The following is a 24,541-nucleotide window of genomic DNA, read 5'->3' as shown; positions in this document are numbered from 1 at the left end:
GCACAGATTTATGGGGATGGTAAATTTGAAGAAGAGTTTTTACAGTCACACTTCGATACATAATGGATTTATCTAACTCTTTATGGTTTTTTGTTTTGACAGTCTCCATAGAGATGTCCGTGTTGTGTCTGAGTGTAAGAACATAAACAAGATAAGTCCATAAAAGCTGCCAAACACAACCGGTGAGTGTGTGCGAGCGCGCAGCGCCTCCGCACGGCTCTGTAGGTGTGCAGGAGTGATAAGGCTGAGCATTGCTGTCTGCATCTCAGAGCTCAAAGGTTTCCTTCATCCCGAGCAGAGCTCTACAGGTATGTAACCTCCCCCTCCTCCTATCTCCCCAACCCCCCCATCCACGGCTCAGCCTTCACCAACAAGGCTGGTATTGTGGTGAGGGTAAAACGATAGCGCTCAGGGACGGGTTCAGCTATGTGGTTACCCAGACAACCTCTCTCACCCCCTTCTCCACCTTTCCCAGTCCCTCCATCCCTATCACCCCCACCCCTACACACACACACATGCACTCACACACACACACACACAAACTCCTCACCCCAGTGAGACAGCATTCATGCTTCATCCATTCATTTATTTTTATTTTTTTTTGATGGTTTTCCGTGTGGAAAGAGGGATAGAAGAAGGGAAAGGTGTTTTTTGACTAGACAAGGCAGAGGGGTTGAAGAAAGCGACAATACAGGATCTTCTACAACAAGATAAGAGGGGATTTTACTGCATAATAGTTGTAAAATTCAAATAAACAGGCGTGGCGGTAATCCTCTTCCTCATGTCTGCTGCAGATGCAACAAATTTAAAAACAGATATGGCGTGTCTTCTGGGCCGATGTTTTAAGCCTTAATTGCAACAGAACGTTACAGGCCTTTCATTTAACTGTTTTGGAAGTGTGTTGTGTGAGTTTTTTGATGCTTCAAAGTGAAAAAAAGAAGGAAAAAAAAAGAAAAAATCAATTAATTGTTCCAGGCTAGAAAGAAACATTAAAGCCCATGAGAACGTTGGCCAGTCATCAGTAGTGTGTTCCAGTCTCTATCACTGCTTTGTGTGTGTGGATGTGTGTGTGTGCGTGTCCTACCCTGCGTGTGTGTCTCTGGCTCGCTGTTTCGCGGACTGCTGCGGAGTCGTCTTTCTTGCTTCTTGCCCCCTGGACTGCTGACTCCGCTCCCTGACCCCACCGACCCCAGCGATGAGGCGTGTGATTTGTTGCTGCATCATAAACACAATCATGATTATTTATTAAACTGTTTAAAGAAAAAACAACAGACTCAAAAAAAGCTCTGACTACAGAACTTGTCACTGGTTGGAACCAATTTAATGGTGATACATTAGTCTTAACATTCAGGGGAAAGAAGATAAAAGTCAGTTTCGGCCCAACAGTAACGAGCAAAATCTATAAACAACAAGAAAGTGTGCTCTGTAAAATATTTTAAATATGATAGGCTTATCTTCCTGGGTCAAATAACACACAGAAAGTTTGGTTTGTCTCATTTTAAAATTAAAATTAAAATGTGTCACAAAGCCTGCTGGGCTAAATCAAACTTTGTTATCAACATAAAGTACTCTAGAAGGGTCTTAAACACCCTGAATCTTGTTGTTTTACCAACATTATGAAGACATCAGATAACCTGGGGCCGGATTCACAAAACATTCTTAAGAAAAAAAAAAAAAAAAAATCAAAGTTCAGTCTTAAGAAGAAAAAAGAGAAGAAGTCATATTCTCCAAAAAAGTTCTTAAGTATTTTCTCAACTTTCTTCTTAAGTTTCTTCTTAAGAAAAAACTTAAGAATAAATGGTATTCCTGAAATAAAAGTTCTCAAATTTGTTCTTGACTTTTTTCTTAACTTTAAGACAACCTTGACCTGTCTTAAAATTTCTTCTGTGAAAAGGTAAAACTCTAATATCACCTTTTTCAACACATTTTAGACAAGTTTAGAATAGTAGGTCATAGTTTGAGGATATACTTTGTAATTAATTACACAAAGAGCCTGTTAACTGTTTGTTAGCATGTTAGTTAGCGTGGTAGTTAATTATTATTAATTTTCCCCAATAGTAATTTTTTTCGCACATTAATCTCAGCCACCATAACCTTGAAAAGTTCCTGCATCTCTTTTTCTCCTTCTCCATGTTTAGTGACTGACTGACGGTTAAGACGCAAACTACCTGTATAAATATTGTTTGTTGGCGCGTGCAATGCAATGACATATTTTAAGAAGTTCTTAAGTAGGAAAAATAAGAAATTCGTAAGAAAGGACAGTTCTTAAGACGGTTCTTAAGAAAATATTGAGGAATTGCACTTAAGAATTTTCTTTTGAACTTCTTAATTTTAGATCTTAAGACATTTCTTTTTTTGTATAGATATGTTTATTGAGGGCATAGCAAAAAAAAGAAATAATATTTACAATAACAATATAATTATCAATATCTCTCCCCCTTTTTTTTTTTTACTTTTCATAACATTAATTAAACCAAAATAAATAAATAATAATAATAATAATAAAAAAAATATATATAAAAAATAAATAAATAAATAAAAAAATAAAAAATAAAATAAAAATAAAATAAAAAATAAAAAATGACATCTTAAGACATTTCTTAAGATCGTTCTTAAGAACATATTGGTGAATCCGGCCCCTGGTTCTTACACCACAATATAATGAAATGGTCATTTAAATCACAGCAACCTTCAGGGTTAACTTAAAAGAGTGAATCCTGTACTTTGCTCTGAAGGAGGTCAGAGTAAATGTTGGGTCATTTAGTTCTAAACATTGTGAGGTTTTGTTTTGTGCGGTGACTATCTGAAGGTCAACCAGTGCGTCTGCCGTTCTGGTGTACTTGGAAAAAAGCATGTGGCTCAAGTTCCCCTTTGGGACGATAAAAGTTTATCTCGTGTTATAAAATGCAATGACACTTTGACAAGAGGTGGAAAAACCCGGTGAAATTATGAGGCGAAAGGGTAAAAGAAAGGCCATGAATCCATCTTGAAGAGCGTCTGGCGAAGCCCAGTAGCAGCATGATCACCTGTATCCGTTGTGTGCTGGCCCCATGCCGCTCTTGTTATAGAGAGTGGAGGGAGGGGAATTCAGTCGGTTCTGTCGCTCTAGTTGTCTCGGCTCCTTTATCTTTTTAGGCTGTGGTTTACTGTACGTCTCCTCTCTACTTATGTAGTTTGACATACCATAAACCGGGATGATTTCTGAAGAGAGGAGAGGAAAAGAGATGTTATTTCAAATGTAAGATGTAAAAATCATCATTAATTGGTAAAGGTAAGAATCCCTGGCCGTCCAGGAGAGGGGTTGGATACCTGGATCGCCGTACATGGGGGGAAGGTGGTGCTGGTAGTACTGGTGAGGTGGCAGCTCCCCTGGGCTGACAGGGGGGTAGAAAGAGTGGGAGTTGGGGATGAAGTGAGGGTGAGTCAGGTACGGGGGCAGGTGGTGCGTGGGGGACAGAGCCGGAGAATAGGAGGGAGGGTAGCACTCTGGAGACTGAGGGGTCACCACCACTCGACGGACCCCCGTGGTGTCCTCCAGCACCTGTGGGGGGGAAAAATAATGGGAAAAAAAAAAAAGCAGCATATCAGATACAGTAGGCAGATACATTTCTCTGGATGATTCTGATTTCCCTTAAGACCTGACCTAGGGCTGTTCGATTAATCGATTTTAAATCGTAATCGCGATTATGTAATTAGAACGATGTTAAAACGTGAAAATCGTAAAATCGATTTTTCACTTTTTTTTTTTTTACCTTGTCTGCACACATATTAATGATTGATACCATATTAATGACTGACATTACACACCTCTACCTCCTTCATGGGTTGCATTATTATTTAGCATGCAAAGACCCAGTTTAGTTTAATTAGAAAATGTCTTGTTTTATTTAATTGGAAATATAACTTACTGTATGTTTGCAAGTGTTGATTTGCTGATTTTTTTTTTTCAGAGATAAAACTTTATATTTTATTACATTTTTTTATAACTTTTTTCAACTTATTTTACAGAGTTTTGCACTTTATTCATTAATTTTTGGTTTAATAAGAGCAAAGTTTGCACTTAAAGCCCAATGGGGAAAATGTTCAATAAAAAAACAGCATATTTGAAATAATGTCTTTGCCTTTTGTCAATTCACAAAATAATCGTAATCGTAATCGAAAATCGGATTTTGAGAGAAAAAAATCGAGATTTTATTTTTGGGCAAAATCGAACAGCCCTAACCTGACCTGTTAAGTTCAAGAGAGAACTAGCATCAACTTCCTGCAGTAATTCAGAGGAGCAATGAAAGATAGCAGAGGCTGCAGGATGTGAGCCCTCCTGGCTTTATTGAACGCCACAGATCAGAACACCAAGGCCCACGTACGTGACCTCTCCTGTGAACTTGAGGTTACTTTCCGACAGATAAAGGTCCGACCGATGAGCCCCTGCCCCAGACCTGGATTTAGGGCAGGTGACCTGGTGACCTGTGTCCGGTTGAGGGATATCTGGCTCCTCCATTTCTTTCTTCACATTTGTCTACAATCAGTGGCAGTCTGGCCCGTCCTCCAGCACCAGTTTGCCTTGGGACTCCCTACCAGGGGCAAACGCCCCCTGCAACATAGCTCCTGGGATCATTTGGGCACACAAGCCCCTCCACTACAATAGGTGGAGATTGGAGGGGAAGGCTGGAATGCCCTCTCAGTGTTGGGAGTGAGGCACCGCTACAAGTAAAGGAGTTCAGCATCTGCAGTATTGCAGACTTTGTAGTGGTCTATTCTGGTGGGGATGCCCAAACCACTTTTATTTATTTATTTTTTAATTTTATACATTTAACTATTATTTCACACACATTTAAACTTAAATAACAATCATTTGTGTTTCTGTATCCATGACAAATCGGAAATGTAGTGCCCACAAATGGCATGAAAATCAGAAAACTGCATGCAGTCTCCCATAGCTTTGCTTAACGGTAAATAAATGTTTCCCAGGATTGTGCTGGCTTAAATGTCAGTTGAGTGAAAAGCAGATGCTTTGTGCATTAAATGTGGATTCACAGTATAGTGATTAATTGCAGAGTTTATCGGACAACTCAGACGTCGTGGCAACAGGATATGTCGCCCCCTTTGAGTGATGAAAGCGAGTGCAATGTTATCATCAGAGGGTGAGCACTATTCATCTATATCTATCTATATATATCTATAAACTTATATATAGATATATATATATCCCTGAACTGAAAACGCAGTAGACTCCGTGTGTGTATTCACTTTCACATTCATCGACTGGAGCAGACACACACTCAAACTCACACATTCCAACTATTCAGGCGCATTCACAGGCCTGCATTCCAAGGAGAAAGCAAACACACCATCCCTGCAGAGAAGGGAAGCAATCCCTGGTCCGAAACAACAACAAGACGCACACACACTGTCAGACACACACCAAATAACGCCACCCCGAAAACCCCCAAGACAAACTGAGAAGCTACAGACTGTCAACAGACAACAGAGGGAAGAGAAAGAAGTGAGAGTTTGTAAAAGGGTGGGGGGGGGGGCAAGAGGGCGACAGGGCTAATCCGAGCGAGGAAAATCTAAAGAGGGGGGAGAATAAGAAGAGGAAGAGGAGGAGGAGGAGGAGGAGGAGGAGGAGGAGGAGGAAGAGGAGGCCCTTGCCCCTGATCCCCCTCCTCTGCTGAGGAGGGAAAAAACAGAGTGTTTACAGGAAGATAAGGGCAAAGTCCCTGTGGGAGTACATGTGGAGCTGGCCTACATACCAACTCCACATGTACTTTTTTATTGGAAAAGAGGCACACTTATCAAATATGAGGCACTTGTGCACACGTGTGCACACACACACACACACACACACACCTACACTATTACCACACTGTAAGCATTAGCACAAAACAACACGGAAATACAAAATGTGTCACATGTGTGCTCTACTTTCCACCAGCGGAGTGCTCTTTCCCCATCCATCCCCTCTTCCAGTCTCCCCCAACAAAAAAAAAAAAAAAGAAAAGCTGCCCACCGAATGCCTGTCTCCCCTATCAGGGCTTGTTTATGTAAGAGTGACAGTGTTTCCCGCTCATACTTGGCTGGTTCCCTACTAACACACACCCACACACCCGCAAACACAAACGCACACCCACAGTGAGCCAATGACCTGACTTCCATTGGCGTAGGAGCGCAATTCCACCACGAGCGCACCACAGATGCTTGCAACACTCCGCTCGCGAGGACAGCCTATTGACTCGTTTCACAGACCCCACTTTTTCTCTTTTCTCCAGCGCTGTGGGGACTTCTAATGGAGAACGCAGGCATAAACTCGTGTGAGACTCAGAAAAACAAACTTTCCTAACACCCTGAAATCAGCACATTCCTGCTCAGTGCTGTTGGTGGAGGAGGCTGCGTTGGGTACTTTCTGAACTACAAGCAACAGAAAAAGTGGAATGCCTGGCACATGCTTAGTGTGAGGTTTAAGCACAAAGTGTCTTACTTGCATTTATTGATGCTTGCCTTTCTTAAATGAAGATTCTTAAATGAAGCCACTTCTGATAGGTTTATGCAGCACAAAGGAACTTTTGTCGGTCCATTAAAGTGATACGCTGTTGTCGCAGGAGATGACCAGTACAGGAGCTCAAAGTTACTTTGGCTGGAGTTTGCCAAGAGTAGGAACTTTAGACTTTTTTTGCGCTATTTCAAATAGACTAGCCATGCTTTTCAATTTAATCAACTGCATTTCAGAATTCATTTCATTTGATGACATGACACTTCGTAGGACCTAGAAAGGGTTAAAAAGACTGCCCCAATTGAGGCTTTGTTGAAAAAAAGACATCCGGCTCAAGGAAATCTTGCTCCTGATGTTTTTTTCCCCTCACCCTCAACATGTTTTACAACTTTCTGTGTCTGAAAACGAATCGCACAGTTTCAGAACCAGAAGTCCACACCGAGGGAGTCATTTTGTCCCCAGAAGACTCGGCTTCTTATTTGCCTGAAACGCCTCATTTGTAGTCCAAGCTTTCCTTCCTTTTCTTAACGACATCACCAGGAAATGCATTTCCGTACTTCTGCGTCGTGACAAGTTTGGTTGGTGCCAAATAGGAATGGGCGATATTTTATCGTTCACGATATACCATGAAAAAATTTCCCCACGGTAAGAATTTGTCATCTCGCGGTAAAGACGATAAATTCCCGTTGATGACGTTTTTGTGCAAAACCTGATTTATGGTTCTGTGTTAAATCAACGCACAACGTACGTGAAGGAAGGAAGGAAGGAAGGAAGGAAGGAAGGAAGGAAGGAAGGAAGGAAGGAAGGAAGGAAGGAAGGAAGGAAGGAAGGAAGGAAGGAAGGAAGGAAGGAAGGAAGGAAGGAAGGAAGATGGAGGAAGGAAGGAAGATGGAGGAAGGAAGGAAGGAAGGAAGGAAGGAAGGAAGGAAGGAAGGAAGGAAGGAAGGAAGGAAGAAGGAAGGAAGGAAGGAAGGAAGGAAGGAAGGAAGGAAGGAAGGAAGGAAGGAAGAATGGAAGGAAGAATGGAAGAAGGAAGGAAGAATGGAAGAAGGAAGGAAGGAAAGATGGAGGAAGGAAAGAAGATGAAGGAAGGAAGGAAGGAAGGAAGGAAGGAAGGAAGGAAGGAAGGAAGGAAGGAAGGAAGGAAGGAAGGAAGGAAGGAAGGAAGGAAGGAAGGAAGGAAGGGAGGGAGGAAGGAAGGAAGGAAGATGGAGGAAGGAAGGAAGGAAGGAAGGAAGGAAGGAAGGAAGGAAGGAAGGAAGGAAGGAAGGAAGGAAGGAAGGAAGGAAGGAAGGAAGGAAGGAAGATGGAGGAAGGAAGGAAGGAAGGAAGGAAGGAAGGAAGGAAGGAAGGAAGGAAGGAAGGAAGGAAGGAAGGAAGGAAGGAAGGAAGGAAGATGGAGGAAGGAAGGAAGGAAGGAAGGAAGGAAGGAAGGAAGGAAGGAAGGAAGGAAGGAAGGAAGGAAGGAAGGAAGGAAGGAAGGAAGGAAGGAAGGAAGGAAGGAAGGAAGGAAGGAAGGAAGGAAGGAAGGAAGGAAGGAAGGAAGGATAAATTCCCGTTGATGACGTTTTTGTGTAACAAACATGGCGGATCTGAGAGCGAGATAGATTTATAGTTAAAAAGGTGGAGTTGAATTGGTATTTTTTTTATCGTTATCGGGATAAATGCCAGAAATGATCGTGATACATTTTTTAGTCCATACCGCCCATCCCTAGTGCCAAATAACGTATGAGTTTCAACTACAAATAACTTTGGTGGAGGTCTCCTCTGACACCTAGTGAATTGTTAAGAGTCTAACATCAGGTCATCGCAAGAGTCCAGCGGCACTCCCGGTGCTTTATTTCAAAAATTGAATGGATTCTATACGCCATTCTTGTCTCTGACAGTTGCTTCTTGGATGTTTCTAAACCGTGCCTAAGAGCTTCTATGCTCATTGATTAAGAGTGACAACAATTCACAGCGACTGGTGCCGCACAGCCTGGCGAACGCACTTCCTCGCCCGGTGGGAGCCAGGGTTTTAGGGTAAGGGTTAGGATTAGCTCAAACATTTTCATCAGATAGGCCGACCGAGCAGAGCCCAGTAAGGTCTGGACTCAAAGAGACAGGAGCTGTTTCAAACAGCAACATGTAATAAGTCAATTTCCTTTTTCCTACCTTAAATGATGTATACCGACATTCTTCAACTGTAGCATAATACTACTTCAAAGGATTGTCAGATAGAAGAAAAATGTGCACTGACCTGTGAGATGTATCCCGGGGGCACATGGATAGGGGGGATTGACCCATTTGGGGACATCATGGGAACCTCAGCTGGACCTGCAAGGTAAGAGAAGAAAAAAAAACATGCTCAACTACATTTCAGTTCCCAGTTTATTTGTCAATCCACATTTTCACACACTGAAGGGCAGGAAAGCGTAAAGTGCAACACGGCTGTCCCACATTTAATAAAAAAAACTCGTATGAGTTTATGTTGACACTAGGAATGGGCGATATTTTACCGTTCACGATAAACCGTCAAAAAAATTCCTCACGATAAGAATTTGTCATCTCGAGGTAAAAACGATAAATTCCCGTTGATGACGTTTTTGTGTAAAACTGATTTATGGAAGGAAGGAAGGAAGGAAGGAAGGAAGGAAGGAAGGAAGGAAGGAAGGAAGGAAGGAAGGAAGGAAGGAAGGAAGGAAGGAAGGAAGGAAGGAAGGAAGGAAGGAAGGAAGGAAGGAAGGAAGGAAGGAAGGAAGGAAGGAAGGAAGGAAGGGAGAAAACAAGGAAAGGAGGAAGGAAGGGAGAAAAGAGGAAGGGAAGAAGGAAGGAGAGAGCAGGAGGAAAGAAGGAAGGAAGGGAAAAAGGAAGGAAGGAAGGAAATGAGCCTGAAAGAAAGAAAGAAAGAAAGAAAGAAGAAAAGAAAGAAAGAAAGAAAGAAAGAAAGAAAGAAAGAAAGAAAGAAAGAAAGAAAGAAAGAAAGAAAGAAAGAAAGAAATGATCCAGAAAGAAAGAAAGAAAAAAGGATAAATTCCCGTTAATGACGCTTTTGTGTAACAAACATGGCGGATCTGAGAGCGAGATAGATTTGTAGTTAAAAAGGTGGAGTTGAATTGGTATTTTTTTATCGTCATTTTTATCGTTATCGGGATAAATGCCAGAAATTATCGTGATACATTTTTTAGTCCATACCGCCCATCCCTAGTGGACACTAATTTACGCAAGCACTTCATTCAAAGGACCCTGCTCCCTTCAGACCTGCCTGCATGTCCTCAAAGTCGCACAAATAGGCATCAAAATGTGTATATATTTTCCTCCCTATTTCAGCCAAACAGCTTAAGACAAATTGAAGCGTTTGACGGCCACGTCGTATTAACTTTGGAGAGCAAACTCCAAAGTGTTCTCTGAAGGATAAGCAAGAAAATCTAAATAGAATTAGCAGATTCAATATGATGTTGACTTTTCCACTTTCCATATCTCCTCCTCCCAAATCTCCCCGTCTCCATCTCCTCCGTCTTTCTGTGATGGAGGTCTGCGGCTGTTAAAGTCATTGGGACCCCATTGGGACAGCTGGAAGCAGACCTGGCTTCGGAATAAATCACACTGCACACACACACACACGTACGCAAAGAGGCCCCGACTAACCACGAACACACATGTGTGTGTAGAAATAGCCTCGTATTTTGTGTTGTTTGATAACAGCAGACTGCTTCTGGTAGCTGGACTAACTTAAAGAGTCATTACACATTACTCACATCCTTTACTCCCTTCTTTCATTTTCAAATATTACTCATTACTGCCTAACTTCATCCTTTCCACATCTTTCCATCAACCTCCCGTACTCCTTCCACTCCTCCGTCTCAGACGCACAGTCTCAACCTCTCGGCGGCCAAACAAACAGCTAAGAGTACAGTAAACACACACATCTTGGCACACGCGACCTGTGCAAAGTCTGCAGTGTGTGGGAGCAGTGAGTAGGTCACAGGTAGGGAGAGACAGGCCTCTTTCAATCCCATCTGCTCCCCTACCATGGCGTCTCCGACTGGATATGAAAGTGCTCATTGAGTAGAAGGTCATAGCACCAGGACACACACACACACACACACACACACACACACACACACACACACACACACACACACACACACACACACACACAGGGTTCCTCTAAGCTCGCTCCATCCCTTCCATCCCTCTCTGCTCACAAACACACTCCCAGACACACACACACACACACACACACACACACACACACACACACACACACACACACACACACACACACACACACACACACTCTTGGCAAACAGATGTGTGTTTGGACAGTCTCTGCTGCCTCTCTGTTCTTCACTCAGCAAACAGCAGCATTCCTCTGCTCTCACTCACACACACACACACACACACACACACAACCGGTGAGCATTCCCATCCCCGGCCCCCAAGACTGGACCCAACAGGCCCAACCTCCCCCCAAGCTCCCAACCCCTCCCCAAAATACAAGACACTCTTTGTCCTGCGAGCCTTCACACACACGTTTCAGTAAGTCGTACAATATTAGAGCGAATTCCGTTTAGAGGAGCTCGGGATAAATGAGCATTTGTAAGTGTGCATGGAAGAAGTTGGACCTGTGTGTGTGCGTGTGTGTGTGTGTGTGTGTGTGTGTGTGTGTGTGTGTGTGTGCTAATAAGGTCTCTGATCCGCACGGTGGATACGCCGCTCAGTGGTCTCGTCTCCAGCTTTAACCTTTAAGCACCGCAAATAAAGTCGTGACTTCCTCTGGCTAATCCTGCAGGAATCCCAGACAACACACTAACCCATCTCCACCACCACCACCCCCCACCCCTCTGCTCTTCCTGTACTCGTCTTCCATCTGTCGCTTCTTCCGCTTCCGACTGCTGGAGGAGTTGGGTCAGAAGATGGTTTACGAGGTCGCGGGCTTGCATGCGGTACCAGTGACCGTGTACCATGGGCGTCCGTGGCCGTCCGAGCCAGAGACGTGGAGACTCAGATGAAATGAGACACACACCGACGTTCGTCAGATTTACAGCAGGACTCTGTATCCTTCAAAAACCGGATGTTTCCTGTCATAAACTGTTGGACAGCCGCTGTTCACTCCTCAAACTTCCTGCGTGATTTCTCTGGAAAAATACAAATAAAGAACTAAGGATGGGTATAAATAAAAGGTTGCTAGTCTATATTTTCTTGGAGCGTATTTTGGACGTGGTGTGTGGTTTGTAGCTATAAAACGACATAATCCTGTCTCTCTATCTATCTATCCTGTTTGAACTGTTGCCATCTGGAAGGTGTTTCAGGGTCATAAAGTCAAAGGTAATCTGATAAGAAATGTACATATATTATGCCAAAGCAATTACTGCACCTAATACAAACACTTTTAGTACTCTTTTTTTTTTATACACTGTGATTGTACGCCTGCTAAGGCCAGCCATCCAATGTTGTCAACGCAATCAACACAATGACAATAAAGGTCTGTCTATAAATTGGTCCATTTTAATGGCCATCAGTTTAAAATGTTGTGCAGAGTTAATGATTTAGCACTTTGTAATCCACGTGGTTGTCCAATGTGATCCTGGGACCAAACATCTCGATCTGACATCTCTGTATTTGCAGACGCCATTGCTATGCTGTTAAATGACTGTCAACAGGAAGTGCTACATCTACACATCATGCATATGTTGTGCACAAGCCCAGCTACACGTATATTTGTATCCATAAAGAGCCCAAGTAAACCTTTTCAAATTGTGCCACACAGTAGGAATGGTGCGACGCTCGCGCGCAGCACTCATGCACAGCAGCCTTTGGAGGGCAACCGTGCAAAACAAAAAACAGCTTGAGAAACAGTTTAAGTATGCTCAGTATGGAAGCGTGGACTGTTGAAAGATGCTCACAGCTAACATTTTTACAGTGTAGGTACAACTGCACTGTAGAAATCAAGTCATGCATTTTCCACACATTTTCCTGCCAAACATTTATGAACACACGTTTGAATTTTCCTCATATGTCTTGCACTTTTTACTTTTGAAAGACGCTTTGCAAATACTTTCGATTTAAAATATAAAAACTCCAATATGAAGTAGTAATACAATGAATATGAGTGCGAAGTTTGTTCAAAATATAGAAACTTGGGCTGCATTTTCACAAATTAAATCATTTTCAAGGTTGAAAATCAAGATTTAGGGTTTTTATCAACCAAGACCAGCATTTGTAAACTGTTTTTGTCTTTCTTTCATATTCTTAACTCATCAAATGACAATGAAGGAATCCTAAACATGAGAGTAAATCAAAGTATGTACTTTTTCATGATGTTATTGTTTAGACCGTTGCAATTTTTTTGTGAGGGTTTTAATTTTCTAAGCTTTGTCCACATTAGGGACAAAAATGTACTGCCTAAAGAGCGAAGTAACCAGAGTCAAATTCCTTGTTGGACAATGTTCGAACCTGGCCAATAAAGACGATTCTGATTCTGATTTGTCCTCATATCTGCATTTTGATATTTGGAGATATAATGAGGAAAAAGCGGACAAGAAACTTGATCAATGTGATCTGGAATCTGAAGTGACCTTGATATTTGTTATCAGTGCATCTCGAACATTAAAAAAACGGATAAAAAAGGAAAGTTAAAAAAGCCAACCCAGATCTTCATTCTCTTCTAAGACTTGCTCGCTTAGGTAAACAATATCTAAGCTTCACCTCGAAAAGTTGAACATTTGCTGCTCAAGATTTACATGAGAAATATACACTCATGTGCACGGTAAACATCCTGTCTCCCATTTTTACCACACACAGGCAGGAGCGCACACAGCGAAGCTGCTCCTGAGCTGGCTCATTCACGAAGAAGAAAAAGAAAACAGGACTAACGTGTGATTTTGTCCAGCTGCCCACATACAAACTGACACACATGCACCGACGGAGGAGATGATGCAACATTTCATCAGATGTTTCCCATGGTCCAGCTGTCAAAGACAGCTGTGTAAGGGCCCCCAAACACACACCATCACACACAAACAAAGATCGACCTCACACACGCCCAGTTCCCACCTCCCTAATGCAACAGTAACTTATACACACTTGATAAACACACACACACATCCAAAGATCGGACGGCAGCGCCGACAGCGACGGCGGCCACCTCCGCCCGTAAGTGCTCTGATTTCTGAGTGGAAGCAAAGAAATTTCACTCTTTCCCTTCATTCCCCTCATCCCCGCACATGTGGTCACCACATTGGAAGGAAACGCAGACCCTCCTGGGAAAGCAAGAGTGTGTTTTTGCGTGTGTGGAACGTTGGTATCTAACCGAAGGAGTCTGTTAGCGAGCTGACCTACATACAAACCAGCTCCACTCAGATGGATTTCCCAACAACACAAAGGCAAAAAAATAAATAAATATGACAAAGCATTGTTAAACTGGCCAACTTGTTCACTTTATCTTAACAGTGCAACATTCCCACACACACACACACACACACACACACACACACAACCCTATTCCCGATCAGAGCCCCAGAGAGGCAGCTGTGCAGTCTACATGCATATTTGTTTTCATGTGTGTATGTTTACGTGCACATCTGTTCATATGTGTCTGGGTCGGCTGTGACGTGGCGCTGCCTGGAAGTTATGTAAGCATCAGCAGGGTAATGTTATCTGTGTCCTTGGAGCTCCAAGAGCAAGACACTCCCACGACTGCTTCCTCTACCACACACACACACACACACACACACACACACACACACATACACACATACACACACACACACTTTACAGCATACGGCCTATTGTCACATTGAAGATGAATGTCTTATATAAAACAAATCCCTAAGTCATTCGACATGGCTACTAGAAAGTCAGAGGGGGAACAGAAAGCGGGGCAGGATGGGAAGCGGCACGAGGAAGGGGGAGGCGATAAAGGGAGACGGAGGGGGGGGGGGGCGGCTGTCGCCCGGGAGGTACAGGGGATCCGTAGGACCGTTGGGAACTGGGGATGTTTGCACATAACCCAATGTAACATGGGACACAATTTAAAAATAGGCTGTTAAATGCGAAACCCACGCAAATGCGAGCGCCATCCCCCTTCCCCCCCTGCAAGTTCATCTCCGGTTAGTTGAGTTCAGCGGACATCTTTGCCCTAGGCAGGGTGAGGCTCAGTGATCGAGGAGGAAGTGTGAACTTCCTGCGCCGCCCTGCCCTCGGTCTGCAGAATAACCCAGAAACTTCCACATGTACCAACACACACACCAACACACACATACACACACACACAACGCTGACGTCCCATGTCACAAAACATCCACACTTCTGAACCTGAATCTGTGTCAGAGTTATTATCGTTCACGAAAACGAACGAAATAACAAAAACTAAAATTGAAAAAACAATTTCGTTAACTGAACTAAATAAAAACGAAAATTAAAAGACAAAAACGATAACTAACTGAAACTATATTGCGTGTTTAGAAAACTAACTAAAACGAACTGAAATTATAGATATAATTTCCTCCGTTTCCTCCCTGTCAATATAAGCCTCTTGGTATGATCAATTTATTCGGCTCTGGCCGTTTACGGCACCTTAACGCTTCACGGTCCGTGACGTCAAAACTAAAACTAAAACTAAAACTAATAAAAATTAATCCAAAACGAAGCATTTTTGAAAATATAAAAACTAATAAAAACTAGTAAACCCACACTAAAAACGAATTAAAACTAACTGAATTGAAGGAGAAAAAGTCAAAACGAAATAAAACTAAACTAAAATGAAAAATTCAAAACTATTATAACCCTGATCTGTGTCTCATGCGACAGGCTGTAATTTAAGCGGTGGAATGTAAATGTGTGTGTGTCCGCGCATCTGCAGGTGTGTATAAACATTTCTCAAGTTGAGTGAGCCACTTTGCTTAAGTCCTCTGAGCTCAAGGTTGCATAACTGTGCCATAAAGAAACAGGTGAAAACTCTTATCAGTTACGTCAGCTGATGAAGCGATCTGCTCCGTGATGACCTCATCAACGTCTGACAACAAACTATAAGCTGAATAATAAGCCATCGCTATCTGGCTCGTAAAACTGGGGCTGTATTTTATCAGCTCGCAGGGTCAGGCTCACGTTTCACATTAAACATGCTCTTCTCTATAAACACAATGACGACTAATACCCAGTGTTACTCTATTTTTGCAACAACAACGCTATAAAGTTTCCATCTGCACTTGTGCAAAGTCATTCCCTCCCGGCCAAAAGTTACATGAGGGCAGGTGGTAGACAGTTCTGCTGTCAAACAGTCGGACTTGTGCACTTACGTCTTCAGTTCCACCTGTGGTTAAAATCTTTTTCCTGATTTTCTTTCAGTTTCTTGTAAACAGTTATCGCTATCGACTGGCTTAACTGGTTTGATTTCCATCTATCCACCCATTATCTTCTCCTCATCTTGGTCCAGATCAGGGGAATGCAGCGGGGGCCGAGAGGCCGACCAGGTCGACCACCTAAATCGACGCCTTTCAATGTGGAGTAGAGGTGGCCCTACTCCAAGTCCCCCGTGGATGACTCAACTTCTCGTGCTGTGTTTTAGGGATCGCCCAGCGCGGAAGACACTCATTTCAGTCAGTTGCATTCGAGATCTTGTTCTTTCATTCACTACCCGATAGGGCTGGGCGATATCGACCAAAAGTCATATCTCGATATTTTCTAGCTAAATGGCGATACTCGATATATATCGATATTTTTTCTGTGACATAATTGGGGTTTCCCCCAAAGCATTATAGCATAGCATCTCTGTTAGCTTCATTTTTTTATGAGGCAAACCCTTAAAAAAACAGTCAGTTTTAATACAAAGCCTCGTGCCAAATGTCACACAGGTGCCTTTATTAACAGAGGTCTGCACAATATCAAAATGTATAAAACAAATGAAATAAAAATAAACTGCCTGCATATATAGAATAAAAATGCTTCTTGAATAAAATAAAACAAATATCCCTTTCCTGCATCACAATTAAATTAAAATACACTGTGCAATTAATACAATGTAGACAGTAACAGGCTTTTCCACTGAGGTTGACAGTTGTGCAAATAACAAAACATTTGTGCAAATCTCAAATAAAACATTCAAGTCAATTTGTCACAAAATAAGCTATATCAAAATCATTAAAAAAAAAAAAAAAGCTATATCGATATAAACGATATTGTCTGGTACCATATCGCGTTTGAAAATATATTGATATATATTAAAATCTTGATATATCGCCCAGCCCTACTACCCGAGGGGGGGGGGTGTCCGGAAAGATTATTCCAGCCTTTTCCGACTAAGAATCATGGTTTCAGATTTGGAGGTGCTGATTTTCCTCCCAGCGGCTTCACCCTTGAGTGTGAACCACTTCAGTGAAACCTCGAGATCCCCGCTCGATGACATCAAGACAACCACATCGTCTGCAAAAAGGTGAAATACTGGCACCACCGGACTAAGCCCCTTCCGTCCTTCGGTTACACCTAGAAATCGGGGACAGAAGGCCATACCGGCAGAGTCCAGGTTCCTACCAGCAATACGGACTAAAGTTTTGCCCCATTTATTTGGAGATTGAATGGTCCATGAGAGAAGGCCCAGATGCCATACTCCCCCCCCCCCCCCCAAAAGATACCCTGGGTTACACGGCCAAATGCCTTCTCCAGGTCCACATGTGGACCCGACATTCTTTGATTTGTGATATTTCCGTGAAAAACAAAGGTTAAACAGGCCGTTATTATGAGATGTTATATATGTATATCACTTTCTAAGAAAAAAGGGTTAAACACGGTCAAGCCCTTTTCAGATGCAAAAAATATGGGGGAAAAAAATTAATCGTTTCTAGGCAGGAAACATTTTCATATTCACAGATGAATAACTTTGGAAAAAGCACTCCATAAAACCAAACAGGGTCATAAATATGTCAGATTGTTGACCGCCTGAGGTCCTGGTATTCTTAAGAAAAATTTCAGAAGCTTTTTCAGAGCTTTATTTCAAAGCTATTTTGTTTTTGTCAGAGATGTTCAAATGGGTTTTTGTGAAGTTTTGAAGGAGCTTTTAAACTCCAAGATTTAAAAACACAATATGTTACTGTTTTTTCAATAAAAAAATGTATAAATACGTACGTACGTTAGAAATATACTTATCATCCATAAATTATTTTGTGGGAAATCGGATTCTTACTATACTATGGATTTTTCTTCTTAATGGCCCTCTCCACTTGAGATTTATATCTCATTTAAAGGGAAACATTGTTGCCAAACCTTTACTGCTAATGTAATGTCAACTTCAGACATCTTTATTGTGTCGTGATTGTGGCATAAAGAGACTTGAAGCCTTCGGGCCTGGATCTGTCGACTGTTCAGCATTAGGCCTGGGTGCCATGCTTTACTTCAGCCCAGCCCAGATCTTTCTCTGGTTTCCCCCCCCACCCAGAGGAGGGGTGCTGCTGGCCGACCTACTTCTGCTGCTGGGTCTGCTCCAGAAAAGAGCAACGTAATGTCTGGAGGGACATCGAGCCCAGCCGTGCTTTGTTCTCCGGATCTTAAACATGTACAAACACACACCCTACCAGCTGTGCACACACTCGCAGGCACTCGAATGCACACAACGGCTCACAGAAACTCCAGCCCTTTTCAGAAATGAGAAATGTGGCACTTTGTTGTTTTATCAAGCATCTAAAAGCGAGGAAAATCAGTCACCGGACACATTTCTGTTTATTGCTTCATCCAGACATGTCTTTAGATGTTATCAATAAAAAAATTAAGTCAGCTTCAGCAAATCAAGCAGACAATGGCCAGAGCGACTGACCGCGGCCGTATTTGGACCGTTTTCATCTGAAACAGGTTCAAGTTTTGAACACGACTTGTACATGTTTGAGTAAAATGTAGGGTTGGTGAGGTCTTTTGGAAAAAGAGATGCTATTCTCCTAGGAATTGCTCTTCCATCCGTTTGTGTTGTGATTGGGTATCAATCCTAAAACCTTTGGAGAATGTATCAACAACATCACCGTCAAAACGATCTGATAGGATAATCTGTAAAATGATTAAGATGAATTAACAAGGACTGTCGGAATTAAAGAACTGCGATGAAAGTCGTCCTAATTTTCCCGTACTGCGCTTTTCAGTTTAACAAACTAGTTGCACACACACTTGCATGAACACACACAAATTAAACTGTAGCTCAACAGCCCCTTCACCTGGAATTAAAGAGGTTTTAATTATCAGAAAATGTACAATTAACAGACCAAATTTAAGTGCTGACTGCTGAGTCCAGCAAAGGCAGGATGGGTAATGAGTGCAGTCATTAGCTACAGCTTACATCAATTAGACTACTTATTTTCAAAACCACATACTACATCGCTCATTCATATTGATGTTGACATAATATAGAACGCATGTATGCAGCAAGCGAGCATACTGCGCTGTGTGCCGTATGAGAAAAACATCTGGATGGTGTGGTACTTCCAGGAACAGTTCTGAGCGGTCTACCTCGGATCCAGTCGGCACCGTCGCTCCTGTCTGTCAAATAACAACCGGCAGGCCATGAAAAAGATTTACAAAGGTGGTCCAGAGGCAGAACTGTTATCCAATAACACAATGTTCCAGATTAGTCAGAAAAAGCAGATCAGAATACAAATCAGTCCCGTAATAACGTGCGTGATCGCCCATTAATGCGTCTGCTGCAGCCCAGAGTTATTTCCCGTTCAAACTGATTTGTATACATTAGCAGGTTTGACCCGGTTAGATTGTCGCTGCAAAAAGCATCAAATGGGGTCATTCAGGCATAAGACCAGTATTTTAAAATATTATTTAAAATGATGTTGAGGAACTTGTAGTTCCAGACAATCCCAACAGGACACATTACTGTTAAACTGTGGTTTGTGCCAGGAGTGGAACGGGATGCAGACCTCTCAGTTACCAGGCTGCTCTCATGTAGAACCAGCTCCCAGGTAGCATTCGGGGAGCAGATGTCAATTATAAAGTAGAGCATTAATTTACCTAGATTATGTTTAATGAGTAGTAACTTTAGTTTTGTTTTATTTTTCTGTCTTCACAGATCAGCAATGAAGCGTTTACTGTAAATCTGCTCAACTATCAAAACTAAAATGTTATTCAAAATTAAATAGTGCATGTTTATTTCAAAATAATCGAAGGGAAAAGCGTTCAGATAAAGCATTAATGGTTATTCCTTTGATATTCCCAAGCAGCATCTTAGCTTCAGTGTAGTAGGAACCGTACATGAAGCCACAGAGGGGAGAAGAAGAACAGTTCTGAATGTTGGTATCGAATAATATTCAATTACTTACCCAGCCTGAGCCATCTCTGCCTTTAAAAATATACTTAATTTCTTTTTTAATGATATTTATAGTTAGGGATACATGCATTGCTGACATAGAGTTTAGAGTTTAGAGTTTATTAATTTAGCACAAAAAGATGCATGAAGCACTGCGCAAGGAGGGAACGAAGTTCTATTGCGAACTTATACAAGGTTCCACCCCTGTCAAAAAACAAAACAAAAGACAAGCAGACAGCATGCATGAGCTAAACAACAACAAAAGACAAAGATCAGTAGCAACAGAAATTCAAGTACTTGAAACAACTAATAGTAAAAAACACAAAGAAAGAACAAAAAATGTGACAAAAGCAGTACAATGAGAAAGAATATATAATTAAAGGTCGATAAAATTAAAGGTCGAGTAGAGAAAGTAAATTAGGTTCCTGTGGAAAGTAAAAATTCCTTTAGGTTTTTTTTGAAAATGCATTGGAAGGAGGTGGACCTCAGTGAAGAGTTTAAGTCAGACCAGAGCTTGGGGCCTCTACAAGTAATGTTGAATTGGTGACTTGAGGTTCGGTAGGACGGTATAGATAAGCTATTGTTACTAAACCTTGTTTGATATGAGTGAAAGTCTGTTGTCAGAATAAAGAAATTGTGAAAAGTAATAGGCAGATCTTGTTTCCTGTATATAAACTTATGAATAAAAAGGCATGTTTGATAGGCATTCACCTTATCAATAGGTAAGTGTCGATACTTCAGAAAAAGAGGCGCTGATGGCGCATATCTAGAGGTGTGGGAGATCAATCTCAGAAACCTCTTCTGCAATAAGAGTAGTTTTCTTAGATGAGTCGGGTAATTAGCTGCCCAAACAATGTTACAATAATTTAAATGAGGGAACAAGAAACTATAATATAGGGTTAAGTAAGCTGAGGAATGAATTAAAGGGAGAACTTTCCTCAAAATGCCTAGCATCTTCATGGATCTTTTGGAGACGAGATCAATATGATTACACCAGTTGAGGTGTTCATCTAGAATAACCCCCAGAAATTTGGTTGAATTGACTTGAAGGATTTCATTACCATTTATTAGAATTTTGGCTAACTCCTTGGGATAGAACTTATTAATGTTACAAAAGACCATGAAGTTGCATTTATTGACATTGAGGGTCAGTTTGTTAAGTTGGACATGCGCATATTATTCTTGTATAACAGTGTACTGTATGTCATTGTTATGATGAAGCCCCTACCCGAGTTGCCTCATGCTAGCTCAGGATGGGGAATTGCACCGAAGTGAGGAGTTGATGTAATCTGTCGGGTTCCTGAGCTAGGCAATGTCCACATGACATGACATGAAGTCTTAGACCCAACAGGACTGAATCAGGTTCTAAATTGGAATAAATTGACAGCAGTGCAGGTTAAAGGTCCCTTTTAATGATGTTTAATTTGCAGACAGATCCTCCACATACACGCACTGCTCACATGTGCATGATCTGTTCAGATGTCAAACTGGCACGAAAACCATTTGCACTATTGTCCGTGCACGAGCAACTTGTAGATCACGCTGACATCTGGATGGCGTGCACTGACATAAATCACGGTCACCTCGGCTCAAACGGCACACAACAAAGTCAAACACAAACCCAGACATCCATCCGTGCCACCTCGCTCATAAAGCCGCTGCTCCTGTCCAGCATTATCACACGAGACCACTCTCCAGCAGATACAGTTGTTATGGGACCCGTATCATAGCAACATACCCTGCACGGGCCCAGCATACTGTACTCCACTTTTCATCCGTGCACGTAAATATAAATAAAGGTTCATGTGCTCATGTGCACAAACGCCTGACGAAGATGGGCAAGCATTCACATGCACACACAAACATACGCAATCCAGACACTGGTGACTCATTATGTCCATTACCTAATCAACTTTACATGTCTAGAAGCAAAGAGAGGAGAAAGAGGGGGGAAAAAATGAAGTCCAACAGCTGTTGGTGTGTAAACAGACAGAGTCCGAACCATTTCCTGCCCTCCTTATTTTGCTCCTTCCTCCTCTCTCACAAATCATAAAGATGCAAAAAAAAAAGAACAAAAATATCAGAAGTGACCCATTAAAGCAACATTTTGCTCATTCCGCGCGGCATGCAGGGTTTGTACCCAGCTGTACCACCCCTCCTTTCCCTTACTTTTCTTCTATCTCTCCACATGTTAATGTGGGGCATTCCTGGGATATGAGTCACAGTCTGAACAGCAACGAGTTTGTGTCCACCACGGAGAGCAGAGAAAGTTGGTGTGGGGACGAGAGAAACGAGAGAGGAAAGGAGAAGAGAGAAGAGAAGAGAAGAGAAGAGAAGAGAAGAGAAGAGAAGAGAAGAGAAGAGAAGAGAAGAGAAGAGAAGAGAAGAGAAGAGAAGAGAAGAGAAGAGAAGAGAAGAGAAGAGAAGAGAAGAGAAGAGAGAAAAGTTTTGTGAAAGTTAATGGAAAGATAGAAGGGAACGCTGGAAGTCAGAGATAAGCAGGGACTTTCCCTCGCTCCCCAACTCCGAACTCCACTGTTTCTGATGTGTTTCTGCAGTGTGTGTGTGTGTGTGTGTGTGTGTGCGTGTGTGCGTGTGTGCGTGCGTGCGTGTGTGCGTGCGTGCGTGCGTGCGTGCGTGCGTGCGTGCGTGCGTGCGTGCGTGCGTGCGTGCGTGCGTGCGTGCGTGCGTGTGTGTGTGCCCTATGGCTGCTGGATGATGAAGGAAGTAGAGACACGGTGGACTCTGAGAGAACGCAACAGGGTTAGAAATAAAAGTATCTGGGTCAGACTAACTAACGCCGTCTCCGATCATTCCTTGACCTCCCTGGCCGGGCCTGCCCTTTCACTGATACACACTTCCTGCCATCCAATCGGATCAGAGCAAGAAAAAAAGAAGAGAGGCTTCCTTTTGAAGTCCATATTTACGATGTAAACAATCACATGTGGAACTTTTTGCAGCCGTCCAACCAGACTCATGCACATTTGCTTTGTTCCTTTTCTTTTTTTTTTCTTTTCCAAAAGCAGACTTCTTTTGGAGTGGAGGGTTGGGAAATCTCATCCCAACTTCCAGCTACAAAGCTCCACGTGATCAGTGATGTATGAGGGGATTCATCGTTTTTAAGCACACTGTTAAGAGATGTAATTATGTTAATTAAGTTGACAAAAAAAATGTAATGCAAGGGAAGAAAATAAACATAATTTGAAACACAGAGAAAAATGGTGACAGGGAAGCAAGGGAGGAAGTGGAGGAGGTTGGAAAGAGAATGAGAGGAGGAGGGAAGGAGGGTGGAGAGAGGGAGAAGTGCTCCAGCTGTACCCTGAGCTTCAAGAGAGCCAAGAATTTCATCCCTGGAAAAGATCTCTCTCTTTCTCCCTCTGTCTGTCTGGAAAAATCTGCAAGCACTCTCCTCCACACAGCTGCTAATCTCACACGCTTTCACACAGCCTTCCCGAGCTGAGACAGACGCCGTATTCTCAAGAGTTGTTGGCACCCTCCCGGTCCACCCCACCTCCAGGTTTCCCGAGCGAGCCAGTCGCGACGGCAAATGCGAGCTGGCAGAGCCGGCCAGAACTCTGCAGCAGAGCTCAGAGGTGGCCGGGGTCACCGCACAGAGGAAGTGGCCTCACCCGGGAATGCACAGCAGCAGGCACGACCAGACATGCAGCATCCACTCCTCTCACTCTGACTCTATCATTCACTTTCTTTTTTCTCCTCCATGGTTTTCATCGACAGACCTTGAATTCACTCGCTTTACTTCACCTCCATTTATTCCTCCCTCCCATCTTTGCTCTGCCTCCTCTTGCCCTACTGTTTGAGGGCAATGAGTTTATAACGGAGTGCTGGGCAGGGCGTACAACAATCAAGTCTCTCTTTGCTCCTGTCTCACACACACACACACAGACACACACACACACTCTCACACACACACACACACACACACTCTCACACACTCACACACACACACACGGAAGTCAAGGTCCTAACTACCTTGTGCCAAATGAGCCAGACCAATCCTCTCTCTCTCTCTCTCTCTCTCTTTCTCCTTTTGTTTCTTACAAAATACTTTTGAATGGAAAAAGGTTAGACGGAGAAAAGAAAGAAGCAAGTGTGCCACTGGTGAACACACAAAAACACACAGGTACACGTAAAACTGTGCCCAGAGGGATCACATTCCATTACACAACACCTGGAGTGAGAGCCCGTTCCCATGGCGACCCATTTCAGCAATGCAGTGGGACATAACACAAAATTAGACACATATAACCAAACACGCCTCTAAAAGCAAGTTTTACAATTGACCCGAGGGCAAACAATCCTCTGTAATAATATTTTCCCTCATCTGGCTGTCTCGCTAAGACGATGTAGAATCCAACACATACAGAGGCGTCTGTGCAGCCAAACACGGGCAGCGCAAGCCATCGCTCTCTCCACCCATCCCATTATCCTTTTTCCACCACAATGTGAAACATACCCCCATAAATACAGATTCAGCAAAGTCAATGTTAAACAAAGCAAGGAGGAAAAGAATCTGCAGTGGTGTTAGTTACTAAAGCACTCCCAGTTTGAGACCTAGATTTTTTTGAAATTTTTTTTAGAGCCCTACTTTTTCATTGTCTCACAAGAATGATGGTTGGCTTATTGGGTGCAGCTGTTGAGGGTGCAGATTTTAATCCTTCTAGCTGCGAATTGGTTAAATTAGATTCATTTACTGAGAAGAATTTAATTTTCTCAAGTTTATTCTGTCAACAGTAAACATAAAAAAATTGCCTAAGTTA

At 42.5% G+C, this 24,541-nt stretch overlaps 1 protein-coding gene across 2 annotated transcripts in view; it reads right to left on the bottom strand.

The window, feature by feature from the left end:
* The window catches only part of fndc3ba (fibronectin type III domain containing 3Ba), a 121,941-nt gene that overhangs the window by 58,298 nt on the left and 39,102 nt on the right, over positions 1-24,541 (bottom strand). For both annotated transcript variants that reach the window (XM_061742875.1, XM_061742874.1), the window contains exons 4-7: positions 8,730-8,806; positions 3,310-3,541; positions 3,027-3,201; positions 1,085-1,215 (exon numbers count right to left, since the gene is read on the bottom strand). In XM_061742875.1, the coding sequence (XP_061598859.1) occupies positions 1,085-1,215; positions 3,027-3,201; positions 3,310-3,541; positions 8,730-8,806 (615 nt within the window). The remainder of the gene's footprint in view (positions 1-1,084; positions 1,216-3,026; positions 3,202-3,309; positions 3,542-8,729; positions 8,807-24,541) is intronic.

Source organism: Cololabis saira, chromosome 16, assembly GCF_033807715.1.
Source record: "Cololabis saira isolate AMF1-May2022 chromosome 16, fColSai1.1, whole genome shotgun sequence".
Taxonomy (NCBI): Eukaryota; Metazoa; Chordata; class Actinopteri; order Beloniformes; family Belonidae; genus Cololabis; species Cololabis saira.
The sequence above is the reverse complement of the archived record's forward strand: the minus strand, read 5'-3'. Positions and strand labels throughout refer to the sequence as shown.